The sequence below is a fragment of the Chenopodium quinoa genome, unplaced genomic scaffold (assembly GCF_001683475.1).
Source record: "Chenopodium quinoa cultivar QQ74 unplaced genomic scaffold, ASM168347v1, whole genome shotgun sequence".
NCBI classification, from domain to species: Eukaryota; Viridiplantae; Streptophyta; class Magnoliopsida; order Caryophyllales; family Amaranthaceae; genus Chenopodium; species Chenopodium quinoa.
In genome coordinates, this window is record NW_018745170.1 from 224,338 (window position 1) to 237,209 (window position 12,872).

Below are 12,872 nucleotides of genomic sequence, written 5' to 3' on the forward strand. Positions count from 1 at the left end.
CCCACGAAACTCCGGCTGCTACCTCCCAGATCTACAAACCCACGAAACTCCGCTACTACCGTTGTTAACGGTGGAAGAACCTGCAAACCCACAAAACTTCACTACTACTGCCATTAACGGTGGAAGAATCACCGAATAATCAAGGGTTAGGGAAGGGCAGCGAGGTTCGTTCCGGTGAGGGGCGGCGAGTTCCGGCGACGGTCGCAACTGGGTGGTCGACGGTCACGGTTTTGTAGTTGGACGGAACCACTCACTGGCGGCGGCAACTTCTTCGAGCTGGTTAGGGTTCACTTGAGAGGCTTGAGAGGAGAGAGAAAGGGGTGTGGGTAATGAAGAGGAATAGGAATGCAAAAGGCTTGGGGGAGGTGGGGAATGACCATACCATGTTTTTGGGTAAACCCAAAAATAAAAAAGGGGAAAGGGAATGAAATTTTTTGGCAAACAAATGACAACAAAGGGAATAATTCCTGCCCATTCCCTTTCCCTTTGTTTTTAACCCCCAACCAAACGCCCACTCATTACTTTTCAATAAATTATTAAACCCACTATTTATAATTTTTTTTAATATACCACACTTACTTCTTATTTCATTTAAATTGTCTAACTCTATCTACGTAGAGTATTTATTAAAACACGGAGGGAGTATAATTTCCCAATTTTTTTTGACAGTCAAAGTGTCAAGTTTCAATTTCATAGAGGGGTATCCAATTTCCAGTGTCAACAAAGATTACGAAATGAAATGAACATAGCAAGAAGAACAATATTCAACACTAGGCTTCTCAATTCCTACTCAATTTCTCTCTCCAAATTTCAATCAAACAAAACTCCTCTTCATTCCTATTCTTCATCCATCTTCAACAGAGCAATCAGCGGCAATCTGCCGCCATTAAAGCACAAAAATTCAAGCTTTTCAACAATAATGTCTTCCTCTTTCAAGCCTGAACAAGCTAGGGTTCCTCCTGCTCTTCAATTGCCCACCCCTCCAATCACCAAGGTTATACCTTTTTCTATTTTAAGAAATTTTTGGGGCATTTTTTTGATTAATTGTTGTTAATTTGAAGTGGGTATTTTGTTTTAATATCTGGGGTTTACTAATTTCTGTGAAATTTTTGGTGGGCAGTATAAAATTGGCCTTTGTCAGCTTTCTGTAACATCAGATAAATCGAGGAATATTGCTCATGCTAAGAAGGCTATTGAGGATGCTGCTCAAAAGGGTGCCAAGCTTGTTGTGTTGCCTGTAAGTTTGCTAATTGTTGCATTTGCCGGTTTTCGTTGGTTGCAATCGTTGATTTGTTTGATAATTTCCATAAATTGGTCGATATTAATCCTTATTCTTGTTGTGTTATGGTTTTTTGAATTATAAATTGGGTTCGAGGACGCAGTTATTGCTAAATTTGGCTGAGTTTATAGAGTATTATGCTGTTTGTCTAGCAAGTATAGTGTTGAAATTGCTAATAGATCCATTGGATAGTTGTACCGGTTGAATTATGCTGCAATTGGGAGGTTATCATTTTTGAACATATGAACTGAAATTAGGGAGTAAGTAGAGGTATATATGATCATTGGATGAATTGCTTGTGGCGACGTTGAAGCCGAGTTCTCTAGAGTGGAATTTCGGGCAATAGGATCATAGGATGTGTACATTGTGGATTTCCTGAGATAAATTCCTTTTGGAGTTGGATTGTCAGGGCCTCAGGGGAATTATATGCGATCAAATTCTAAATCCTTATGGCTGTGCTACCTTGTCCTCTAGGATTTTCACTTTTAAGGTGTACGGATGTATATCGTTTTGGAAATGCTGATATATTAGCATGTTGAGGAAAGTTGGGTGAGTTTTTTTAAGAATACTGGAAGTTGAAATTTTGGGTCCAATTTGGCCAATAAAAATATATTTTCAATAGAGGTATCTGCTACTCGTTTAACTAGATATCTCCGTGCTGTAATTTACTGACCTAGGGGACAGTTGTGGCATCAAATTTAATTGAATTTTCCATAAATAAAGATATCACTCATTGTCTTGTTGTCCTACTGAAGCTAGTGGTCACTATCTTGTATGAAATTGCATATGATGGTAGCGAGTATGTGATTTGTATAATTCTATTTTGACAAAATTGGCCTCAACACTTTGAACTATGGCTTAAGTGCACTCAGCGTAATAGCTAAAACACCACAAACTAATGACTTGGATGCAAAGCATACCTTTTGTGAGCTTTCCGGCCACCATTCTCTCCGGAGCCGGTGAATTAAATATTTATTTTTTGATTTGCGTGTCGAAAAGTGTCCGTTAAGGTTTTGAGGGTAATTTTGACCCATAAGGATCCAAATTGAGCTCGAAATAAGCAAAAAAATAGCGTAAATGACTCGTTTTGTGTGTTAGAAAATATCTCGATTTGCATGTCATTGTTTTTTAAGCCGAGTTGAGTCATTTATGTTATTTTTTTTGTTTGTTTATTTTGAGCTCAATTTGGACCCTTAAGAGCCTAAATGACTCCCGAAACCTTAATGGGACATTTTTTGGCATGCAAATCGAAAAATAAAAATTTAATTCACCGGCTCCGGCAAGAATGGTGGCCGGAAAGCTTACTAAAGGCACGCTTTGCAGCCAAGTCATTAATTTGTGGAGTTTTGGCTACTACGCAAAGTAGGGTGCACCCATGCCATTGTTCTTGAGGCCAATTTTGCCTTCTATTTTCTATATACTTCGTATTTAAATAGGTAAAATATGCTTAAAGTTGTGCCTAAATGTCATAAAAGATCTTATGTTTGTGGATATATTGTAACCGCAATAGTAAAAGTGTCAATATTAGTTGGGCTAGTTCTAATCATATTAATAACATTTCAATCACGAAGATGTCAGTTTGACAATGCTGTGACTGAAATAAATTAGTAGAAAGATTATAAATTAAAATTACACAAATAATGTAGGCAAATAAGAGTTAGGAAAGAGGGAGAAAATATAGCAAGATGATGGTAGACTTATGCAGGATGGCTTAAGGAACAAAGAGTATATTCACACAAAAGGTAATCTGGATGGTGAATGAGCTGACCTAAATTGTGGCAGACTTGAAAACAATAAAGGAATTCCTCATGCATGGTTTAGCCTTCTTTTGTTTTAGAAGATGTAGTATCACAAATTCACAATGGAATGTTAAATGCTTTGATCTTAAAAACCCATGTGTGTGTGTGTGAAATGGCTATTATACTTCATGATGATATTGATGTTTGTATCAATTCAGGAGATTTGGAATAGTCCATATTCAAATGATAGTTTCCCTGAGTATGCTGAAGATATTGATGCTGGTAGCAATGCATCTCCTTCGACAGCAATGCTCTCTGAAGTTTCTCGCGCCTTGAAGGTCACAATAGTTGGAGGATCCATTCCAGAACATGCTGGGGATCGTTTGTATAATACATGCTGCGTTTTTGATACTGATGGAAAGCTAATTGCTAAACATAGGAAGGTATGCTACTCCCGTCCCTTGCTTCTGTTGTTTGAATGGACCATATTTCTGAACATAACTTTTCTGACTACAGATACACCTATTTGATATTGATATTCCTGGAAAGATCACTTTCAAGGAATCACAAACTCTTACAGCAGGAGAGACTCCTACAGTTGTAGATACAGGTTTGATGTAGAACATGTCTACAAGGGATAATTTATTTGAATTTTTACTTTCTATTTTTGTGGGATATGCTGATATGGTACTCAAAGATTTTGAATAGCTCCATCATTCAACTGTGTTTATTTGGTGCATCCATATATAAATGTTTCCCATCACATGCTTAATCCGCTAAGCCCTATATTGGCAGAGGGTTTGCTTATGATTTTGAGAGTCATAGAACTAGTTCGTAACAAGTTTTTCAATTTTTACTCGCTCAGCTTCCTCCCCAACCCACCCTCTATATTAAATCAAGGTTGTCAATTTTAAGATTCTATGATTCAGAAGCAGTTGATACCAATTTAAGAGAGAAGCTTAATTTTGTAATCTGTGCCTCCCAGAATCTTTTGAAAGCAATAGAAAGAGAATAGGATCACTGCCTCACTGGTTAATTTCAAGTCCAATTGAAATACAAATTACATATGAAAACAAAATTTACACATTCCATTGTACTCCCTCCGTGTTTAAATAAATGAAACGTTTTGATTTTCACGGAGTTTTAGGAAGGTTAGTTGAATTTATTAAAATAAAAGGTAGTGGGGTATGCATTTGAGGAGACAGAAAAAAGTAAGGGTTTTTGTGGGGACCATTAATTAGTAGAATATTATTAAAAAATAGAGAATATTATTAAAAAAAATAGAGAGAAGTTACTAAAAGAGGAAACGTTTCATTTATTTTAACACGGCCGCAAATGAAAAACGTTTCATTTATTTAAACACGGAGGGAGTATATGACAAGCATATACTTTGTTTGTAAAGGAGGCTATATGTATGAAAAGGAGAGATAAGACCAGTAGCTTACTTTATTATCCTCATGAATATTCTTTCTTATGGATATTTGATTCATCAAGCATGCTTGTTGATGGTGAAGAATTATCTTTTGTTTTATTTCAAATCTGTAAGCATTTTGTTGGTATTATTCATTATGGGAATCTGATTTTAGCAATAATCAAACTTACTAGATTCAATTCTGCTATTTCCACTCAAAGGGAGGATCTTTGGCTGGATCTTATCTAACATTGCTAGTATAATGGTCATGTTTGTCATTGAAATGTTTGCACTGTACTGTTTTCTGTTTTGCGAAAACTTTTCAAGTGAAACATGATGTCTCATTTTTTTTTTTCCAGAGGTTGGACGCATTGGAATAGGCATCTGTTATGACATTCGCTTTCAGGAATTGGCAATTCTATATGCCGCAAGAGGTATTTACTTCTGTAATTTTAATGGATCTGCATGTCCACAGTTCTCTATTAGCTTCCATCTAGTCTATTTTCAGTGTTTATTTTCATCAACATTGACTTGTATCCCCTTCTTCGATACTGTTTTCTAGTTCTCTTTGCAAACACTTTGTCGGATATTTTTCTTGTACACCTTGCTTGTGATGTCTTTGTAAGTCTTTCTCTTGGTATCTTGATGGCTAGCTAGTAACAGAAATTGCTGAATTTACAAGAATTACAAATTTTGCCTTTTCCCCAATGTTGGATACTTAAACCATCCTTTTTTATGAACTAAAACACAGGAGTGTTTGTCATATGAGGAGTATTTAAATTGTGTTGGGCTTAGGTATGTTGTATTCTTAGTTTAAAAGTTGTGGTTACACTTCACTCTTTTGCATAATAGGAGCTCATTTGCTGTGCTATCCTGGAGCGTTTAACATGACTACTGGACCGCTGCACTGGGAATTGCTTCAGAGGGCAAGGTAGTATTCACAACTTGACTTATTCTTCTTTCAAATTAATGCATTACAATTGCTTTATCTGTTTAGGCCGATGTTAATAATTGGCTTTCATGAATTATCTCACTAATATTGTTTTTGGACTGTTAAGATTGAGGAATTAAAGATGTGTAAACTGAGCTGCTGTTTTTTTAGTTTCTGCCCTTGTTTCATTCCAGAATTTTTTAAAATTTTCTTATTGGCAGTATTCATTATAATTGCTGAATTATTGCAATAGAACAGCGTTATCTTTGAGACATGAATCTGCTAGGATATGGCCAGAGTAAATTGAGTATTTAAGAAAATATGATGACTGACATATGGAGATATGGATATTATGGACTCCCAATTGTGTTTATTATTAAAAATAGGGGTGCCCAAGCATGGAATCTTAACTTACAACTGCCTCGAAAGAAACACAAGAGCTATATTTTTCATGGAGTCTGATTCATGAGGAGAATATGTAGAGTTTCTATTTTTTTGTTTCATTATTCTGTGTTATTGTGTATACTTGTTAATTAATGATAACAGTAGTTACTCCCTCCGTGTTTAAGTAAATGAAACGTTTTGACTTTCACGGAGTTTTAGGAAGGTTAGTTGAATTTATTAAAATAATAGGTAGTGTGGTATAAGTAGGAGGAGAGAGAAGAAAGTAAGGGGTTTTGTGGGGACCATTAGTTAGTAGAATGTTATTAAAAAGTAGAGAGAATATTATTAAAAAATGGAGAGAAGTTGCTAAAAAAGGAAACATTTCATTTATTTAAACACGGCCGCAAAAGGAAATCTTTTCATTTATTTAAACACGGAGGGAGTAAATTGGATTGTTGGGTAGAAAACTCCTTCATGTTCCCAGGATTCTTTGATAATTGCCTTTTGCTCTCATAATTAAGTAGTTTAATAGCCTTGCTTAAGGCAAGTATGTGGCTCTGTTCTGAGTCATAACTCTCATAAGAACATGTTCTTTGGGACAATGAACTAATAACAGATCTGCTAAGTATTTATTCTCACAAAAAATGTTGGTTTATAAGGTACAAGATGGCTCATTAAAACATCCACTGATACATGTTTAGCTTGTTATATGATGTAGTCAAGGTATATTTAGATCTATAAAGTTTGTGATGAAGGGAATCTGTTTGCAGTTTATTTTCTTAAATATTATATATCATCACATACGGACCCAAATTTATGATACTTAGTCTTTACTGGGGGGTCTTGGTTGGGTCACTTGGGTGGTTGTAACAACTTAGTTGCTCGGAGGTAAGCTGCCAAAATGCCTTGACCATTCCTAACCTATCCTCTGTATCTTCCTTGTAGTAATCCCTGAACAGTTAATTCATTGACTTTCGGGAAAATTCTGCTGTGGCTACATGTTTGCTGATGCATCCTATAATTAATGCTTATTGTCCTCTGCTGAGTATGAAATGAACCCCTGAGTTGCTTGTTTTAGGCACCTGATTGACCAATGCCACTTCTTGTTGACTAAACATAGTATATTGCTTTATAGAGTACATCTGGAGTGTTTGAGTTGCTTGTTTTAGGCACCTGATTGACCAAGGCCACTTCTTGTTGACTAAACATAGTATATTGCTTTTAGAGTACATCTGGAGTGTTTGTTTATACATGTTATTCAGGCACTTTCATCTTGCTGTTTGGCTTTAGCAATATTGTTGATATCCATCACAATGAAGCTCGTTTCTTTTGGATTTATTTAATCTAGTACATGATTCAAGCTTATATGGCAGCTATATTGTTGGAGTTTTATTATTGTTATTTTTTTAACTTTGCCGATTGTTTTCCCAATGAATACCTAAGAATGTGTTGTCTCTTTTTCTTTTTGCAGGGCTGTTGATAATCAGGTAACTTCAGGACCTATATTTTTCAGCTTAAGCTGATGCATGAGCTTAGCATCAGTATTAATATGCTGCATGACATTGTAATTTGTCCGGACTTTTTTACTTTTTCCTTTTTATTGACAATCCTTGTCAAGTCTGATGTTTGACCTAATAGTAGTGAATAGAACCTTGCGAACATCCTGCCAAGCTGTCATAGTCCTGACAAGAGGTACTGTAGGAAAGGAATCTACAACTTCTCAAAGCCTTAAGCATTATCCTTCTCTACAGTATACACTCTGTAATTAAGATAAAGTTTTAAGGGGATGGCAGGAGGAAATTATTGAACAAAATATATTTGTTGATACTGGATTTAGTGGTCTTTTCTTTCTGAAATGTGGCTCTGAAGGATCATATCCCAGTCCAAAGAGAGAGGGAGGGAAAGAGAGAGGGGAGGGGGGGGGGGGGGGGGGGGGGCAGGGGAGGCTCTATCATTCTTATGACGTACATGTTTTAGAATACTAAATGCAAGAATTATCTCTAGTGAAGAGTCAATGAAGAACATACTGAACTTTGGGTCTAAATGGTGAAGTTTCCAGGGTTGCATAATACTTACGAAAGCTCCCAATGCATGTTTTAATGCTAGTTTAGTAGAATTATTGGCGTCTTTCTGTTGGCTAACATGTGTTTTCTTCTTGCAAATACCAGTTATATGTAGCTACTTGCTCTCCTGCACGTGATGCTGGTGCTGGTTATGTCGCTTGGGGTCACTCTACACTTGTTGGACCTGTGAGTTATTGTATCCCACTTGTTCTGCACTTAACCTTGATTATCTCAGCTTTGATGTTTATGTATTTTCTCTCTCATACTCTGGTGTACACAAAATTACCAAAAATCAAGAAGACAAGAACAAAAACCCCTATGCCTTTGAAAACCCAATGACTTGATGGAAATTCTCCACATAAAAAGAGCCCAGGGTGGGTTAGGCAATGTTAACTAAGGTATGATATAGCATAGGGCTTACATAATACACCTTTGTATTGGGAGGCTGACTCCGTAAGGCCCTCCAAGAGTGTCAGCCTCAACCTTTCTCTATCTGGTGACACAACTAATCTTAAACGACTCTTGAAGTTGAAAATACTTTTTTTAGCTGTACATGATAGAATTTATATCCTTAAAGAACTTTTTGCTTATACATGGCTTTTGTTTAGAACTCCAACTCTTTCAGCAAATAAGTAGGAATTATTTATCTAAAGGTAATGCATCTTTCTTGAAGGGCTGAGTTACGATATTGTCACTCTTTTCCTAAATCCCTGCATTATCTAAATCCTCACCATGGTTGTGATTGCTTACTTTACATGCTGTTTCTTAAGAAACTTAGTGTACATCATACGCATAACATTTAGTCATCAAAAGGTAATTCACATTTTACCATAGGAGATACCTTTACCAAATTTATACTGTTAAAGAAAATTTCTTGGATGAATGACTCACAGATTTATACCATTCTCTCAATGAATTTCTGAGAGATTAGATTTTCACTTAGATAGGCATCATGAAAACAACTGAGGCCTACTTAGCTTCTTCTGAAATACCTTAGAAAGTGGTAGATTCTTGTAATGTTGTATGTTATATTGCTCAACTGAAAAGTCATTTGGCAGTTTGGAGAAATCTTGGCCACAACAGAACACGGTGAAGAGATCATAATAGCTGACATTGATTACTCATCAATTGAACTCCGAAGGTGAAAATAAGTTGGCCGTAGAACATTAAAACATTAACAGTTTATAATGTCAAATTGCTTCCTTTTTTTCGTTTGTGATTTGTTTTCTCTGAATAATAGGACTAATCTTCCATTGGAGAAGCAACGCCGAGGGGATCTTTACCAGTTGGTGGATGTACAAAGATCATGATCTTTATGGCATGCTGGGAGCCTGGGATATATATGAACATTAGATGACAAACAACTTTGAGAAGGTGAATACTGCATTCATTAGCAAACTTGGTGGCTTTCAACAGACTAGAATAAATGTATTGCTTGTAAAGTTTCCACGTTGAAATGAGCTTAAGCGAAGTGGATAGCAGTGTTGAACAAATTTCTTAGGCAAAATAAGAAAAAGGTAATTGCATGAGAAAACTAGTTGAATATGACTGGAGACTTTTGTATTTCACAAAGGAGTAATATGTACCTCTAGTCGGAATCAAGATTAAGAAGACGGAGTATTGACATTATGATCGTAAAGTGTCAGTCTGTTAGATATTGTAAATTACTCTATCCTAATATATGAAGACAGAGTATCGACATAATAGTACTAGTACTTCAATTTGAATCTCTCCTAATTTGATAAATCCAAAGTGTTTTTGGTTTGTAATGACAAATCAATGGACGACCCAAGTTTTGAAAAATATTTAGGATTAAGAAAAAACATGTTTTTTATTTTTTTTATTTTTATTTTTTTTTTTGACATTAAAAAAAAAAACAATTATAGGCAAATTTCCAACCAATTAGATTCAGGGATGTACACAAGCCCATTAAAGCCATAAAAAATAGTAAAATAGGCCCATTGGGATAGGTGCCATTACTGCAACAAGCAGCAGAAATTGACTCTTAAACATTGGTTAGCACGTGATTCTTAAATTAAAGTTTTTTTTTTTTTTTTTTTTTTTTTTTTTGAAAAAAAAAAACGCAGTGCACGTGGGTGGGTGCAAAAATGGGCCAAAAAAAGACCCGACAAAAATCCAACATGAGAAGTGATTTTGTCAGAAACTTAGATAATGACATTATACGGATTACTTTTCTTTTCTTTTCTTTTTTTTTTCTTTTTTTTTTTTTCGGGTGGCGAAAGAAAAAGAATGAATTCAGCTATGATATCCTATGTTCTTTTTTAGTGTATCTGTAAATATGCATGTTGTGTTTACGAATAAATTTTAGCTTTTGTTATGAAATGAATACATACATGTATGTGTCCATTTATTGTATCTTTTCTTCTTTTGAGTTAGTTCATGGCCTTCCGCCTTTGCTTTGGGATAGCTATATATATCTCTCCTTATATCTTGTACTCTGTGCTCATGTGTCGGATAACATGTTCTTATGATCTCTTCGTTTTTGAATACTTCTAATAATTTGAGTGATATATTTGTCAAAATAAATGTAACTTGTATGGAATTATGCATGGGTAAATAAACAATACATTTGCCAAGCTAAAACTAAAAAAAATAAAGCTCAATATAGCTCGGCTTAAGTTATAACTCGTGTATGTTTCTTAAAAGAGCGATGCTTAGTTGGGGCCTAAGAGGGTCATGGTCCATGTGGTGTCCTATTCCTTCGTTGTAATCGCGCTTATTGAAGTGACCCCTATAGCCCTATATTTTAATTAGACCAGCCTCCCTCCTCAATCAAGTCTGACTTCGCCCTTGGTTTCTTGTCAAGCTCAACTTGACACGATTTGTTGACCATCTTTGATTATGTTCATAATATATAAAGAAAATTTATGGCCAATTATATTAGCAAAGAGTGTACCGATTTCAAGTACTTGCAGGCCAATTAATAAAACATTATCATAAACCAAGCAGCATGATCTTAGCTAGTGTGTGAAAATGAGAAGCCGTCGTTATCCGAACATATTTGAGACATACCAAACTTTGGGAATACTTAAACCTAAGTATACATCATTAAAAGTTATTACTTTCGATCTCTAATAGAGTTTTTAAAACTTTAAATTAGCCATTAATAAGCGCTAAACTCTCACATGCTACTTAGTTACTATCTTTAATGAGCATGCACACTATAAATTAAATAAATAAACAAGCTCATTATTAGTTATGTGGTCAAAAAATATTTATTTGTTAGTTCTTAGGGTTTAGCTGTATATACCTTATGAAATGATTGTTGTAGATGCAACATTTGTCAAAAGAAACTGCATATTATATACTTCAAAAGAAAGTGCTTAGCTATGAATTATGATAGTTAGCTTAATTGGAGTTTTGTTTAATGGTAAGAATTGTGTAGCTTAGGCTATAATAAATGCAAGATTAACTAAGAGATTAATCATAATGTTAACATAATCTAGCATGGTTTAGATAAAATGATAACTAGCTAGTGCTTCGCATGTCTTACGAGTAATCTAAAGATGAGAAACAGGAGATCGAATTTATTCCTACTCGCCATCGAGGCCAAATTGCTGTTATTACAAGTTCATGCTCTTGATCGCAACTAATAATAATTGCTATACGTTATTATGATCCACATGTATATTTTTATCTTTTTAATTTTTTTTATACATTGAATTTTTTCCAAGGGGCTAGATACAATGTCATTTTCAGTTATTAGTGGGGAGTTTATTGAGGTTTGGCATAGCAATTTTGTTATTTTGTTAATGAAGTCCAAATATTAGATATACATAATCCTTATATCTTTGACCATGGTATTTTAACTGTGAGAAATAGAATAAACTATAGGAAATTGCTTGATTTGCTTGTATAAGTTGAATCTTAATTTGTCTTACATAACTATGACCAACGGTTACAATTCTTATTCTATAAGAACGTATCACTAAAACTCTACTTTATCATGTGCGAAAGAAAGTACATAGCTAGGTAGTGGGAAAAAATGCAATACATTCTCGATTACTTATGACTCGTCAATGCAATATAATTAATTTAGACATTATTAAGATATACTCGTATAGTCGTATGATATATAGTTCAATTTCTAAATTATATGAAGTACAAAGTATTTATTAAAATGTGTTCATATTATCAAGCACCCATAATGAAGTAACATGATTAAGACATAAAAAAAAAACTTGCTTTACAGATCTAAAAGAAATTAAATTATGAATGACATATATAAATCATATACGCCATTTTATATATACAATCAGAAAGAGCGTTAAACTTCCAATTTCATGATTTTTTTAAGAAACTTCGAATTTCATACTAGTTAATAACTAGGTAAACAATTTTACAAATTTTTTCACTAATAACTTTTCATGATTAAAAAGGTAAAATGTATTGTCCCTGCTCTATATCTGGGACATACATAAATATATAAGTAGTTGATTATTCCAAATTTCTTTGTTTCCGTTAGCATTGGCTTTTAAATGATGAAATGTCAATTCTCCAATAGTATGTTGCGAGACATGGCTCCTGTGTCTCCTTTTTTGTTCTTCAAATAATGCTCAACACTTTATGATCCATATTGGATGATGCAAAGTTATTGGGTTAAATCACTTTCTCTTCTTTTCTTTAATCTGCTAATTCTAACACCCCTTAGATAAATCACATTTTTAAAAGTAAGCAATTAGAGTAAAAGATTTGGCTTATATCTTTACCTGATTTCGGCAACATTATGGAATTGTAACCTAGGCTCATTTTTATCCCCCTTATGCTTATTACTTGCTTTGTTATTTAATAGACGAAATACAAACAACAAAAAAAGTTCACTAAACTACTCAAATGAGCTTTACTAGCTCTAAACAAATTAATATTACAAATAGCAGTAAAATACAACTTTCTTACAATAAACTACCAATTTCAGAACCCAAGATTTCGCCTTCGAGCATGCCTCTGGAGATATATACCAAGAATTACAATTACCTTTGTTGGATCCCCGTTTTCGTTGAGCTTGGGGAAAGAACGGAAAAGCAAAGAACACAAAGTTGCTGGC

The 12,872-nt window shown here is 34.5% G+C and overlaps 1 protein-coding gene across 1 annotated transcript; it reads left to right on the forward strand.

Annotated features, from left to right (window-relative positions):
* Positions 1 to 604: 604 nt before the first annotated feature.
* LOC110710150 (omega-amidase, chloroplastic-like) lies at positions 605 to 9,528 on the forward strand. Its single transcript, XM_021888408.1, has 10 exons — positions 605 to 994; positions 1,121 to 1,237; positions 3,237 to 3,461; positions 3,535 to 3,628; positions 4,789 to 4,863; positions 5,282 to 5,360; positions 7,216 to 7,231; positions 7,913 to 7,993; positions 8,866 to 8,948; positions 9,048 to 9,528. The coding sequence occupies exons 1-10, from the start codon at positions 740 to 742 to the stop codon at positions 9,115 to 9,117; spliced, it is 1,095 nt and encodes a 364-aa protein (XP_021744100.1). The 5' UTR covers positions 605 to 739; the 3' UTR covers positions 9,118 to 9,528.
* Positions 9,529 to 12,872: the final 3,344 nt, after the last annotated feature.